This window comes from Cylas formicarius, unplaced genomic scaffold (assembly GCF_029955315.1).
Source record: "Cylas formicarius isolate icCylForm1 unplaced genomic scaffold, icCylForm1.1 PGA_scaffold_9__14_contigs__length_23061073, whole genome shotgun sequence".
Taxonomy (NCBI): domain Eukaryota; kingdom Metazoa; phylum Arthropoda; class Insecta; order Coleoptera; family Brentidae; genus Cylas; species Cylas formicarius.
Window position 1 is genome coordinate 8,978,386 of NW_026844365.1, and position 16,351 is coordinate 8,994,736.

Consider the following 16,351-nt stretch of genomic DNA (forward strand, 5'->3'; position numbering starts at 1 on the left):
CCACGAGAGGAGACGGTCGTGCATCGATCCTCAGTGTCGGAAGACAGACGCGTGTAGCTAAAAAAAATCTACAGCCTCCCGCGTTTCGTTTTCAACCCTCGCAGTATGATCGTGTTTGTTGCCTTAGTTATCGGTGAGTGCCTCTTATTATTTTGAGTAACGATGTTTTGATAATAAGAAATTCATGTTTTGAAAATTTTCCAAATGTTGAAATATTTGCGAGGTGATTTTAGAAGACATTTTTCCTGTGTTGGGGATTGTACTTATTTATTTAAAAATAATTAGTCGTAATGTGGAATTGGTACTACTGATCCTTGTTTGTAAACACTGGTGTCATTATGCCAATGTGTCTATTTGAATCATGATGTTTCTTGCAATGAAATCACAAGTTTTTCATTTTATTTTAAAAATAACTATTTCTAATTGTCATTTGTATCATTAATACTACCTGAATCACATATAAATGTGAGTTGTTATATAAAGAGGAAATGTTATAGGTTAGCATTATTTTAATTTTATTTTAAAAATTGACATTTCATTTTAAGGAATCCGATATACAGGTGGTTTGGTTCTGATGCAGATAGAAAATTTTTAGGAGGTTTATTTTTATTGCCAAAAAATGTCTCGTTTCGAAATAATAACAATTTGTCGAATGCGAAATTGGGTTAGGTTATAATTTTATTTAAAAAAATTGTGGGATTATTAAATCAATCAGTAATAATTTATAATAAATGATTTCTATTACTGATACAATGATTATTTTTAAAATATTAACATTTATTTAAATACAGTATTTTTTTCATAAAAAACAATATAATTAATTATTTATTATTATTTATTATTAATCTATCTTCATCGCATGTATGTAGAGAAGACGCTTTTATAATGAAGGAAACTTATAAGAATAAAAACATTTATAATTGTGCATGTTTCCAATTAATCTTTTTAAAAGAAAACATTCGCAATTAAATAAAAAAAAACTTTAAGTACATATACAGATTTATTTTCCAATAACAATTTTGTAGTTTTATTAGTAATGATACATGCAGTATTTTTTACTCCAAATAAAATAAAAATGAATAAATTAATTTTCATGAATCTATTTTTATCGCACTTATTCTTTGCAGAAAAAATCACGAAATTAAAACAAAAATCTTGGTAAAGTAGTTTTTATAAAAAATAAAAATAAAAAATTGAGAATACAAATATAATCTTGAAAATTGAAAATTGGGGGATTAAGCGCGCTTTTAACATGAAGGAAGGAAATTAATTTTTCAAGACTGACAGTTATTTTTCGAACCAAAAAAAAGTAAAAACATCATTTTTGCAATCAATGCATTTAAAAAAGTCAATATTCGAATAGAGATAAAATGAATATGATATATAGCATTTGTTTAAAAAAAACACTAAATTAAAAATAAAATCTGGTGTTTTGTACAATAAAAAATAGAGAGTTAAAAAATTCATATCCCAAAGATTAAACCACGAAACTTTATTGCTTAAGACGATGTGAAGAATAAAACGAAAAAAGGCATAATAAAAATAAGCGAGTTTTAATTTAAAAAAATTAAAAACACCAATATGCGCGGATTTTCGTGATCAATATTTTGAAAATAAAACATCCACTTTCGCGTAGGTTTAAAATGAGTTATTTTTTTAAATAAAATTTCTAATTATCATTTCGTCCGAGATGGAATTGAAAATTGAGGGAGGAAGTGAGTAGATGAGATTAAAATGAAGGGAGCAAATGAATTTTTCAAGACCAGCGTTTATTTCTCAGAACAAATAAAAATGCAAGTTTTAATTTAAAAAAATTAAAAACACCAATATGCGCGGATTTTTGTGATCAATATTTTGAAAATAAAACATCAACTTTCACGTAGGTTTAAAATGAGTTATTTTTTTAAATAAAATTTCTAATTATCGTTTCGTCCGAGATGGAATTGAAAATTGAGGGAGGAAGTGAGTAGATGAGATTAAAATGAAGGGAGCAAATGAATTTTTCAAGACCAGCGTTTATTTCTCAGAACAAATAAAAATGCAAGTTTTAATTTAAAAAAATTAAAAACACCAATATGCGCGGATTTTCGTGATCAATATTTTGAAAATAAAACATCCACTTTCGCGTAGGTTTAAAATGAGTTATTTTTTTAAATAAAATGTCTAATTATCGTTTCATCCGGGATGCTAAACCGGATGTGAAATAAAACGAGGGTCTGTCGTTTGCCCTGATGATGTATTGTCGACACACGTGGTACTGTTTAAGAGTCAATAAGGCGTCGTAAAATTTCGTCTGAAAATCGTAACGGACCGCGTATTTTTAATTACCCTTAATGACACCAGAGGACACGAGAAAAATCATTCGCTTTCGAACAGGAAATAACCTTTTTTTTTCGCGTTAAAAATTCGCCACGGTTTTTTCTCGCGCGGTATACGGGGTGGCCCCGAAAAAAAAAGGAGTCGCCCGCCGCGCGGAAACATAAAACCCCTGTTTACGCTCCGAGTATGTATAGACGGGGGCCTCGTAAAAATGGCCGTTGTTTTCCGTTTCAATTACTTCGACGGTTATTTATTTAAACTTGTTTCTCGTCTTTGTTTGTTTACGCGTCGAAACGCGTTCGAAACGCAACGACCCGCCGTATGTGGTCTTATTAAAACGCAGGCGTTAAATAGGTAAGAAAATATGGCACCGAGGATTTGCTTGTTTGGGTTTACCATTCGCGAGCTGCCCTTTTTTAAACTTAAAAGATATTTGAAAATTGTCAGTGCAATCTTTCAAAAATGTCAGAAACGGGTGATTGAATAAATATACTTTCTGCGGAACACCCTAATTAGACTTTATTCCATATGGCATGTCTTACTTCAACAAGACAGTCTGCCTTCATCATTTTCAGAATTCTTGTCTCAGACTCTTTTATTATTTTCGTAAGTTTTTCCACATCTCTGAGAGCTCTTTAATAGCATCCTGCCAAAGGACACTCATTTGAGAAATTTTCTCGTAGCTCAGTCAGTTAATACTCGCTTTTGCCAAGCATCATTCGGCACAATTGAAACTCTAGTTTAGTCATAACAATGCACTTCATCGATTAACCACTTTACCACGTCAGTTTCGTTTCCCACGGATCCGAGTCACTTCGGACATTTCCGGGATTTTACCGCTCGGGTTTGGGAGCAATCGGATGTTTTCGGAGATATTTGAAATCCTGACGTCAATTCTGAATGTATTCATATTGTTTTGCAAAAATGTGCCCAAAAACTAATACACAGAAAAATGCTACGCAATATATCAGACAATTCAAATCTAGTGGACTAGTCGGTAAGACCAATTGTAGGATTTTCATATATACATATCTCATCAGTACAAACAAAACAAAATTGAAGGTTAGGACCTGCTTTTTCTTTATTAAAAAAATTATCCTCTTAAAAGCTCTATCCTTGGATGATTTTTCTTCCAATTACAGTCTTGTTCTTTAAATAAACTACTTGATGATCAATTGTAAAAGTTAAATAGACAACATAACGTTTTAAAATTGTGTTTATTCCGTTGTTTATGTGACATATCCAATAATACATCTCTCTCTGCCTAACGTACATAGTAAAAAGAGACAACAATAGCAAAATCGATCAGAACCATAAACGAATATGTTTAATCGCAAAAAAATTTGGTAATCTTATAATATGTTATTATTTTTAATTTGTTAAATTGTGATTTTTTCCTGACGGCCGTATGCAACACTTTGGTAAACTCTTTATCTCACTCGTTTATTAAGCACTCGCTCCGTTCGTAAGTCAAATGCCATTTACCGCACTTGTGTGCATAAAATACTACTTATTTATATTTTCTGTTTAATTTTGTTTTGTTATTAATCTTTTTACTTATTCTTTCTACTATGTGTTCCATTGGGTGTTTTTTTTCGATGTATAGAACTTTAAGTTGGCATAACTGTCCAAGATGGCGACCGATTTAACAGCTGTCAAGTGATTTATTCTCAGTTTGGTTTGGCAATTCATGATAAATAGACTCTCGCCTGAACAACGCTTGCAAATAGTGCAATTTTATTTCGAAAATAATGGTTCTGTGCGGAATACGTATCGCGCACTACGTCCATTTTATCCTCGACAAAATCGTCCATCAGAGCAGTTAATTCGATTAACCATGGAACGTTTTCGCTCCACGTTTACTCTTATTGATAACTCGCATCCCCAGAGACGACGTACGGTCCGTACAAAACTGCCGCATTTGGAGCGAAGCTAATCCTCAAGTGTATGTCAAAACACCGTTACATCCAGAAAAACTGACTGTTTGGTGCGCTTTATGGGCTGGTGGAATCATTGGTTCGTACTTCTTCAAAAACGATAATGGCCAGAACGTTACAGTCAATGGTGATAGGAATGGAGCTATGATTACTAACTCTTTCATTCCTGAATTGAATAACCATGATGTCCAGGAGATGTGGTTTCAACAAGACGGCGCAACATGTCACACAGCTCGTGGCACAATCGATTTATTGGAAGACACGTTTGATGACCGCCTAATTTCACGTTTTGGACCTGTGAATTGGCCTCCAAGATCTTGTGATTTAACACCGCTAGACTACTTTCTGTGGGGCTATGTAAAGTCATTGATCTCGGCGGATAAGCCACAAACGCTTGGCCACTTGGAAGACAACATTCGCCGTGTTATTGCCGATATACTGCCACAAATGTTGGAAAAAGTCATCGAAAATTGGACGTCCCGATTGGACTACATCCGCGCCAGCCGTGGCGGTCATATGCCAGAAATCATATTTAAAATGTACACAAGATTATCTTTCGGATGAATAAAATTCATGTCAATCGAATAATCCATCGTTGTTTTATTGCAGCTTAAAGTTCTATACATCGAAAAAAAACACCCCTTATATATTCTATCCATTTAACTAGCTGGTTGTTAGTTAATGTTTTTTTTTGCTCCACATATTTTTCGAAAATCTATAAAGGGCACTATATAGATTTTCGAAAAATATGTTTACTTATATTACTATTGCATTTAGTAATAGATTTTCTAACGATATACAGGGTGTTTGCAAAAAAACGTTTCCCTAATTTTTAAGGTAAATAGAATAATAAAAAATTACGTTACTTGATAGAGTTGAAATTTAAGTTAAAAATAATTTACAATATTTTTACTTTTTAGATGTTTCGCAAAGAATCAATATCAATTAATCATTAACTATTTAAAGTGATTAATTAATTTGTTCAGCCTTACTTGTTAAAACCCCGGTGAGCTGCAAAGAATATCCCCACAATTAAACCGTTGGGGGCAAAATAAGTGGCACTAAAACATGTAGCGACGCTACTGTACAAAATATTCAAATTCTGTTGTAACTTTATAACTCAAAGATATTTGTGGTTGAAATTTCATTTGCGGATCTTTGATAATGTTTGTCTTGTATATTCTATCCAATTTTTTTGAACTAGCTTTTTGTTATAATAGTAGGCCTTTTCCTGTTTTTTTCTCATTTATATTTTTTATACCAACTATGATGTTTATTATTATCGTTATAATATTTTCTAGAGTCAATTGAATAAACAAAAATTACCTTGGTTGATAGGGCCAACATTTATGTTCGAAAAAATTTACAATATTTTTATTTCGTAGTTCGCTAGCCACGCTACTGTACGAAATATTCAAATTTTGTTGTTCTGTTCTTTTATGACTTTGACTTTATGACTCAGAGATTTAGGGATCTTTTATAATGTTTGTTCTATCCACTTTTTTAAAACTAGTTTTTTGCAGCAATAGTGGCCTCTTTCATGTTTTTTCACATTTATGTTTATGAAAAATATCGTGGCAGAAAAAAATTAAAGTATCCCACAAATAAATGTTTGGAGGGGGGTGGGGGAGGCAAAATAAGTGGCACGTGATCCTTTAGCGGCATTACTTTTCAAAATATTTAAATTAAGTAGTAACTTTTATGAGCTAATCAAAGCTATTTGTAATCCACATGTGAACCTAACAAGAAATAATGAAATAGAAAACGATCACGGTCATTTCAGAGGCCGTATCTCCGAAAGTGCCATTTAGGACAAATTAATGTAATTTTTAATCTTTTATTTACACGGTAAAAATCAGTTACGATTATTTACGCCATTTTGGTTGTATTTGCCAAGTAAGAAGTTTCTTTTGAGTTAGATATATTAACTTTCAATAGGTATGATTTAACCATATTAAAATTAAAAAAAAATGTTTAATAAATGAAATTGGTTAAAAATGCTCCTCAAACTAAAATTTCTAGAGACAATTATTAACAACAGAACCTACAGAGCACCATAAATTTGATATACCCGGTACATTTATGAACCAACCGCACTCACGGCATGGTGGTAATCTGCGAGCGCTTCTACGCCTTTCGAGGGTGCATTATTCATGATTCGCGCCTGACATCCATTAATTCCATTGTTTTTTCCAGCAACCGCGACTGGTAGGGTTGAAGCCACGAGCTGCGAAGCAGCGGCGGCTGCTGCGGCATTAGAAGATGGCGGCACGGTTGTGGAAACGAGCCTGAAACTGCTGACTGGCACTTGGATATCGGAAGGGTGAGCAATTTTATCAGCCTGATAAGAAATCAGTGCAGTGCAGTCTATGCTTACAGCTCCAAATAGTACTTGCTGGTGATTGAATTCACATTTCACCATCACTCGTTTAGAGATTTAGCTCTTACATGCCTGAATATTGGGGATCATCTTAATGGCGACTGAGCTGAACTGTCTAACATTTTAAATGACCTTAGATTTAACCAAACAGTCGTTTTCAGTTGTTGCCAAAACTCTTTAGTACAATCTTTTATGGAGTGAATTATGGTTATTGAGTTCAGTAACAATTTAAACATATCTCGTTCAACGCCTACTGAGGTTTTGAGGTTACTCCAAAAAAAAAAAAACGGAGTCTGCAGAGACTATTGTGTGAAAGAGATATAGACTAATTCCTTAGATAATGGAGAGGTAGTGTTAAAAACAAAATATATTTTTTCTACTCCCGTCTAATTACACACCATTCTAGCGTGCGGGAAGCGTCACTTTACCAAGTCAATTTTGTTTCCCACGGATCCGAGCCACGAGCCACGAGCAATTCTGGAATTTTATCGCGCGGGTTTGGCAGCAATCGGATGTCTTCGGAGATATTTCCCACGCCTTGAATTTTGACGTTTATAAATTCTGACGGTCATGTCAGTGAATGTATTGTTTTGCGTAAATATACCCAAAAACTAAAGGTCATACAAATAGTATAGCTCGGTAAACTTTTTTTCTACTCCCGTCTGTAAAATACCTAATTACCCACCGATCTAGCGTGCGGGAAGCGTCACTTTACCACGTCAGTATCCTTTCCCACGAATCCGAGCCGCTTCGGACATTTTCGGGATTTTACCGCACGGATTTGGGGGCAATCAGATGTTTTCCACGCTTTGAATTTTGACGTCTGTCAATTCTGACGGTCATGTCAGTGAATGTATTCGTGTTATTTTACGAAAATCTACCCAAAAACTAACGGTCGTAGAAAAAGTATAGTATGCAACACGTTCGGTAAACTTTTTAAGTCACTCGTTTATTATACACTCGCTCCGCTCGTGTCAAATAAACTGGTGAGTCAAATGCCGTTTACCGCACTTGTTGTATAATATACTATTGTTGTCAAAATGAAGCCACGTCGATTTAAAATTTTTTCCTAGCACACTCTTGAAGTAATGGTAGTCTTGGGTAGTTTAAATTTCCTCATACTTTAGTTTTCGTCCTAGATTATTTTAATTTTTTAATTGTGGTGGCATCGCGTTTGTATCCACTCTATAGCTGTTTGGTTGATGATTTCATTTCGTTTGCATAAAATCTTCACAGGTAACTCGCAAGTGGCGCGTCACTTGAATGTATAGCTATAAAAATGGTTTCTAAGGAAACACTGTAAATTGGTTTATGATATTTTCAAAATACATCTATCCGTCTTTCACTAAACACTCCTAGAATTCAGTGATCCATGCATGTGACGTTTCTGTTTGTAGAGGTAGAAACATAATATTTATAATTTTCTTCAATGTTGAACATCTTTATTCGTCAATTATCACGTCCAGTCCCAACACACTTTTTTGAGCAACCGGTCTGTTGAAACTTTTTAGTGAAGCACTTGCACTACAGTCTTACTGTTTCTGATTGTTGCCGTCTTTTTATTCTGATGTGCAGTACCCACAGAATTTGTTGTATTGCTCAATATCTTCTTATTGAATCTTGAGGATTTTATAGCAGCACTCCCAATCAATAGTCGCCCCAGGTCATATAGACCTTTTTGATAGAATTTAACCGTAGATGTGCTTGACCTACCAGAATTGCCAATCTTCGAAGCTACCGGATCGGTTTTTGAAAGCTTCTAGCCGCAAAATTTACATCGGCATTCCGCCTGTCGGATAAATCTCTCCGCTGGGCCTTTTTGAATTCCAAATGGGGGACATTCTCGTCGTGAATCGAATACGGTGTGGCAGTTCGAAGCGATCCGATTCAGCTGTCAGTCTGGCAACTTTGTCGAAACCGAGAAGATTTCGGCGACCGAAAAAATACGCGAAACCCATATTATCCTCGCTTACGAATATAATTCTATTTCTGAAGTTCGGTTTGTTTTCATAATTTTATCAGGCGTCATAATCCGGAATCCGACAATCCAAATAAACCCGACTGGTTCGTGGGCCTCGTTATAGTAGCGTTAAAACCGCGAGTGTATATTTGATTTGAATCGAAGACGCGTAAATGTTTTGACGGAGGTGTTTTTTTTCGAAATTTTGTCGCGTCTCGTCCCAAAATCGGTAATTACTGATTTTCACAAAATCATCCTACCTGATAAGATTAACATCTGGAAATCCACAGCTATGATAAAAGTAGTAATCGAAATAAGATTCAAAGATTAACAGGTGGAAACATATATTGTAGACTTAGTAACATTTTTCGAAAGTCGAAAGAAAACACAACATTTCCTGAAGCTACTTTAATTACTCATAATAATTAAAATTTGAAATTTTCATGGTATCTTGCTTGTTTCCGCTTTCGAATACGAGAAAACGGATTTCATTGCCTCATTTACCACAAACCACACACAGCAAAAGCTCTTGACGGAGATACGAAGAATGCTTTAACTATCACTATAACTATACCATCACAATTAGGTAGACTATGTTGATCGGCGTTCAAGGGTAAATAACAAATAATACTTAGTACTACTACAAAATGTTTAAGGTCATTTTCTTGTCTGGGTGTTTTGCAGAGCTAGCTTTAAAAACTCTTACTTTCCTGTGCTTGTATTCAGCACAAGTAAGCAAATGAGCAAACTTACCTTGAGTTTGCAATCTTACTTCCATATTTCTTCTAGATTGTAAGGAAAAAGGGCCAGTTTGAGTTGGATTTACACCAATTTTGCTAATATTGTTAGTAAAATATACAATATAGTAACAAAATAGTGTAAATAATAAATATTGATGAATAAATATATGATACTGCATAACGTTCTATTGTAGAATATTAATGCCTTATGAGGGGGGGGGGGGCAGGGGGCACTAGTGGCTCCTTTTATTCTACTTTAAAATTTGTGAAATCCAAACACCGATCAGTATTAACTAACGAGCATCTCAAAGAACAAGTGTTTTCATCAATTATTCACCAAATTTTCAGTAATTATGAAGAGAAATCAAATAAATGTGTTTAAATTTAACATTTCAATTCGATACACATATTTTGTAGTTTTATTTATGTTTTCCATAAATTGAATTTTCGTAAAAAAAATAAACCTTCTATTTGAAATTTCGAAAAATGACTGATAAGGAATGAGTATTTTCTCTTTAACAAAAGTTTTGTTTTGTTTTCTGAAATACATAAAACATGAACTTAATAACATTGGGGCAGTAGCGGCGGCATAACGTCGGACTAAGCCTCAAAATAAAAAACTTTTATTCTTATACATACCCCCGGAATACGCCTATGGGCGACCTCTAATTCAACCCGCATAGGATTAAATTCCATTTTCCTTACTTTGCCTTTCCGAGAAAAAAATTGCAACCAATTTAAATTGTCACACTGATAAAGGGGAAATCACTCGATAACATTTTTTCCGGATTAATCGCCATCAATTTGCAACAAAAAAATCGATCATTACTCGACCAAAAAAAAAAAAAAACCTTACGACTATCAACTGTAGGACATCAAATTAATATCCGCGGTTAATTGATCTGTCGTACCGCACGCAACCTCAGTTAATGACATTTAACGATCTTGCCAAAAGTGCAACGCCGTTACGCGATTTGATAATTTCACTCGATCTCTCGATCCCTCGATTCTGTCGATCGTCACCATTTCTCTCTTTTAACTAATTAACTAGTAAAGCTAACTTTAATTATACGTTATACATACCTACAATAACTAATTATATTAACGCCGATATATTTCTTTTTTAATATTTTAAAACAAAATGAAATAGGTCTATTAATTTTTTCACAAACTGCATGAAGTAATCTTTCCGCATTGATTTTAACTCATAACTGGCCGCTAAAAATTCTTAATCGAACAGCCTCAGAACCGGGCCCTGTTTGCATTTCGAACGTTTGAATACCGGCATTATACGCTGCAATACAAAGCGAAAATTTATATCATGTATTATGTTTAATTAATACTATTGATTCTTTAAGGGTTAAAAAAGAGTAAAGCAACGTTTATTCATATAAAACTAAACTAACTAAATAAAACAAACAATTCAAACAATTATTCGGACCAAAAAGTATCTACTTTGAAAATTAGATTTCTAATATATATTTTTTTTAATGTAGTAGTCCTACAACACATAGAAGAATTTCACAATATCCGCACCTAAAGCAAGTTTCTCTCCTTATCCCGTGAATTTTGCAAACTGCACCGTTTCTGTGGAATTTTTAAGTTTTGCAAGCCTATGTGTTTTTATATCTCCTGAAAGCCTACTTGGTGGATCTTCACGAGAAGCTCTTTTTGATGGACCTTCACAAACTTCTGCTTCTAAACCCACATTTTCCTGATTTTCGACCAAACTCCTAGCAACTTCTAGTAAATAAGAGGTAAATTTTATTTTCCTTGCCGGGTTCATTCAACATAAACATAAAAGCCTTTTTTGTCCATTTGAGACTTTTTCTTATAATAGGATTATAAGAAAGGTATTGATCTGGCAAATCGACATCGTTGTCGTTCTTGTCAAAACACTTAATTTTTTTTATATCCTGAGGTAACCCACGATTTTCTCTAATTGTACCACACATTCTTATCTTCCTGGAAAGCAAATGCTCTGCTAATTCAACACTATTATAATAGTTATCCATGTAAACCTGGTACCAAATATTTTTATATATATCTAAAAGATTATTTACGAGATTTTGCAACTTTTGTCCACTTCCGTTGTAGAATTTAAAGTTCGTTATGTATGTATAACATAACATTCTGACAAGCATACCACACTCAGTTATCTTGCCTGGGTTGTAGACTCGGAAACTTAAACGGCCTCTGTGAGGAGGTATCATTGCCTCATCCAATGAAAGGTTTTGTTTGAGTTTATAAAGTGTGCCAAATGTATTTAAAAAATATTCTGTTATTGGTTCAATTTTGAAGATCCGATCTGCGTTTTCTGGCGTTTCATCATTATTACAAAAATTGTAATATTTGTCTAAACCTATTTCGAGGCATAGCTTTGCCAAAAATTGGTGTTTCAATATGTAGATCAGACCAATAATCGTTTATACTACTTTCTCTTACCTACCCCATCAAAATATTCAAATCAAGAAACTTCTTCGTTTCGGCTATTGTTGGTATCTGTCCATTGCTCAATCTTTTTCACGGATTTATATTTGTGAATATTGTGCATATGATACCCGTTTGTTTCCTTTACTAATAATTTAAAAAAGTCATCGCAAATAAACAAGTGTATCTTGTATATTTTCAGGATTTTTTGGAAACACTTCAACACCATCATTTCACAAAAATGTATTTACATTTATATCACTATCATTTTAGGACCAGTGTGTAGTTGTATTGTTCTCGTTTTCAAACTCTGCCATCGGAATCGCTGATCTCAGAATCGCTTACAATAGGTAAAACCTTTCTTTTAGTATTGATTGCAATGTCTGAATCATCGCTCTCATATGTATCATTTTCATCCCCAGATAATATATCAGCATAAAACTCATTAGTATCATTGCAAATATTGTTCCATTCAAAATCGTCTTCTTCCATTCTAAAGCAGATTAAATAATAAATTAATCTATATTTATTTAAAAACTGATAAAAAACCACTTATTCTATCAAAAAACGTACTACTGGATTTTAAATAAAAAAGGACGTATTATTACTTCAGCTGCTACTGGATTTCAAACAAAAAATAACGTATTATTACGTCAGCGGCTACTGAATTTCGGACAAAAAATAACGTATTAATACGTCAGCGGCCAGTAATGAGTTAATGTAATGAAACGAGAATAAATCGCGAAATTCACGCATCACGTACCATACAAAAATTGCACTAAACTAGTTTATGTTAATATCTGCGAAAACAATTGCAGATTTTCACAAATTATAGGAGATCTCTGGAAATTAAAACGGTACTACTTAACGACGCGTAGTGTTCGGTTTCCATAACTGCACGGACATGCGCAAGGCGGTGCGTCTCACCACTGTCATTTGCGGACATTGATTTCAATGTTGTGGAGGGAATACGTCAAGCTGCATCCACCTAAAATATATTTTTAAATACGTAACGAAAGTGACATAATATTATTCCAGACAATCGTAGTTTCCATGAAAATGACTTCAGACTCGGGTAACAACCTTTTACCGGCTTCTTTTTATGTGTTTAGTATAAGTCGCCTTTGAATTCCTTTCCATAGCAATGAACATGCTATATGTAGCTAAGTTCCAATACGACAATTACATTTCTAAAAAGGAGTTTGAAGACTATAAATTGTTTCATTGCATATTTATCAGAAAAGTTAAATTTATCATCTTTAACATGAATAAGTAATTGACGAAGCAAATAAATCAAGAGTATTAGATAAAACGAACATTGATAAATTCTTAGTAGGAGCACATGATCAACATGTCAACAAAAAGAAATTACTAATAAATTAAAAGCAGAAAAAGCTGACAAAAAACTGTTTCAAACACCAAAACTAAATTTATACCAAAAGTAAATACGCGTACGCCCAGCCAATGTTCGTTATCGACAGCTCTTTATTCATTACAATGAAACGCAGAAATTGTATTGCCACCTCATGTTAATTTAAGTGGTTCCAAAAGTCTCACAACAAATAATTTCGAAATACCTTGCTTGCAAATACATAATGTTCATGGTCGTTAACATCAATATTAATATTCAAAAATATTGTTTACGTTTTTTTTTACTAAACACTGATTTCAGATTATTAGAAAGTACTGAACAAGTTAATAAAGATTTCGTATACAAATTTTATTATTTGTCGATAGTACAATGAAACGGTTAAACAATTTTTTTTTCTCAGTAAAATGACACTTTCGGGTCTTGCTACGTAAACGACATACTACACTATTTCATATTAATACCAGCGAAAACAATTGGGGAGTTTCACATATTATATATAGGAAGTATTCGGAAATTAAAACGGTACTATTTAACGGTGAGTCTCTCGACTGTCATTCGCAAACACTGATTTCAATATTGGGGAGGAATACGTCAAGCGTGTGGAAACTCTAGGGAATCTCTCATTTTTTATTAATTCTTTTGCTTTTGAGTTTTTAGTATGGGAAAATATATTAATATCCAATTTACCAATTATTTAAATTATTTGTCTGTGAATTTTAATTTCACTTTCTGGATAAATTGACTTGGCTTCCCTGGTTGCATAACTAGTAGGTCTTGTCGGGTCTCTCTAGCGTATTAAGTCATTGCGACGGACTGGTATTCAGGATCGCCGAAAAACACACAAACAATTATAAAGCAACTCAATTTTAATTTTCAATCAACCGCCGGTAGGTAGAAACCGCCGCTGACCGTTCACAGATCGAACGGATTGCGAGTTTGGCGCAGTCGTGGTGGATATAAATAAAACCGCGCTGTCACACACCAAATTCTAACCAGAATTATTAAACGAGGGTCCATCTAAGCAGGTACGCGGCTCGTATCGTCGTATTTCATAAACGACAGGGGGTTAAACAAACACGCGGCCATCTATACCGCCTACTGCGATCCGAAAAACGACCAAGAATGAAACGGGACCGCGACGTACGACCCTGAAGGTTTTTTTTTTAAATCGAAATATTAGTCAAACTGCTGACTCGATTTGGGTTTATGTTTTTTGAATTTTAGTTTAAATCTCTAGAAATGATCTTATAAAAAACAGTTCTGTAAAATGCTTCGTTTCAGTGTGTTGAAATATTGCGAAAGAAATCGTTTTCTTTCCAAAAAATCTCTTCCAGATTTTACTTAAAAAAATAGCCACTAAAAACAAATTTAGAACATAGAAAAACTTTTTTTTGTTTTGTTTGTTTGTTGCGGCGTTCGTGAGACCCTGTTAATTAATAGAAAAAGTGGTACTCCAATTAGGTGCACATGCAAACGAAAAGGGTTATTTTTATTCAAAATTGATGACGGTAAAATTTATTAACAAAATTGCGATAAACCATTCGTGCACCGATTTTTGATTATTAATTCAAATTGTCTCGCGAACGCCACTATAGCAGGATCTAGAGGAGATTTTTAAAAGATGGGATAAAACGATTTTCTCCCAATATTTCAACAGCGCAATAAATTATTTTATGCCATAAGTTTATATGAACATTTTTTACTTATTTTTATCTGTTGAATAGGCTGTTAAAGTTTCTCCACTATAATTCTGTCCACCCTGTATATTGAAGCCGCAAATCAGCGAGAAAATTAACCTTGGAGTTGACCCAAGTTTTAGTGGTACAGACCATTCTTTATGTGATTAAAAAAATACATCGATTTTTATAAACACCTTTATAATCTCCTAGCTTAGTTTCTCGGAAAAGTGATTTTTTATTATTTCCAACGTCCACAGCTGCGAGACCCGTCCCGGTCCAGAGTACGTCATACGTTCCTACTCATTCAGCGACGATGGTAGATATCTGCTCACCCAACACCATTATTGGGACGACTCTTGTTCAAGTCCTCAGCTGACGATTACGTCCCACGGCAAAATCCAGATGAAGAGCTCGTTGGTGCAGCCAGGAGCAGCGGCGGGGGTTTTCAGGGTTACCAACATCACCGTCATCCCGCAGGATGAGAACGCAGCGAGGAGACTGGACCGGACCGTCTCCGTCGAGTGTCCAGGTAAGAGAATCGATCGCCAGAACGACTTGAGGGTCATGTCACAATGTCATGTTTTAAAATGATTGCACTTCTGGTTATACCTGAACTGAGACGTCAATTGGCACATTTCGCAAAAGACATAGCAATTTGGTGAAAATTTCGTCACATAGTGTTTCGACTTTCATTTATCGATCTGTTAAGGACGCAGTTTTGCCGCTTAAATTATAGCCGTCTTAAATTGGCATCATTGTTTCATTCCAGGATGGGCTTCTTCTTTCCTTTATATAAGGTGGTATCTACTGCAATAATCTTTAATTATTCTTTAATCTTAATTAATCATTTGGAGAAGGTGCCTAAACCATTTGAAGCTTCTCTTCTATCAAAATAAATAAGAACTAAAAGTTCAGATTTTCACGAAATTATATATTTTGACATGACAATTGTTTCGACAACACATTTGATAAAGACACGGTGTTGCCGAAACAATTGTCATGTCAAAATATATAATTTCGTGAAAATCTGAACTTTTAGTTCTTATTTATTCTGATAAATGTATTTTCATCAAGTAAAAGCCTGCTCAGTTCAATTTCTTTTCTATTCTTGCGATTACGGTTTTATTTGCTCTCATGGCTAGTCTTCCTTCACATGTTCAAAGAAATCTGGATCTTTTTGCACTAGAATGTACTGCCATTACTCTTTGCTTTAGGTCAACTTCCACAATCTATACCTGCGATCCATAGAGCAGCAACCAACCAATGCTTTAACAAACGCTTTTTAGTCTTGAGAGACGTCAATTTCACCACAGCTCGCTGGGAAATAAGTTTTGTACATCACAAAACAATAGTGTTGCGTTAGAAGGGATTTTGATATCTAACGCAACTCTATTGTCTTTTGATGTACAAAACTTATTTCCCAGTATTCCACCTACGGATGTGATAGATTTAGTAGATTTCACCCTAACTCGGAAACAGGTTGACCCATTGGTGAAACAAGATTTATTAGATTGCTCAACAGTATCTTTAGACC

The 16,351-nt window shown here is 34.2% G+C and overlaps 1 protein-coding gene across 1 annotated transcript in view; it reads left to right on the forward strand.

Moving 5' to 3' along the window:
• The window catches only part of LOC132707539 (protein APCDD1-like), a 19,665-nt gene continuing 3,314 nt past the window's right edge, over nt 1-16,351 (forward strand). The window contains exons 1-3 of the mRNA XM_060679434.1: nt 1-133; nt 6,453-6,579; nt 15,075-15,346. Coding sequence (XP_060535417.1) covers nt 106-133; nt 6,453-6,579; nt 15,075-15,346 — 427 coding nt within the window. The 5' untranslated portion in view covers nt 1-105. The remainder of the gene's footprint in view (nt 134-6,452; nt 6,580-15,074; nt 15,347-16,351) is intronic.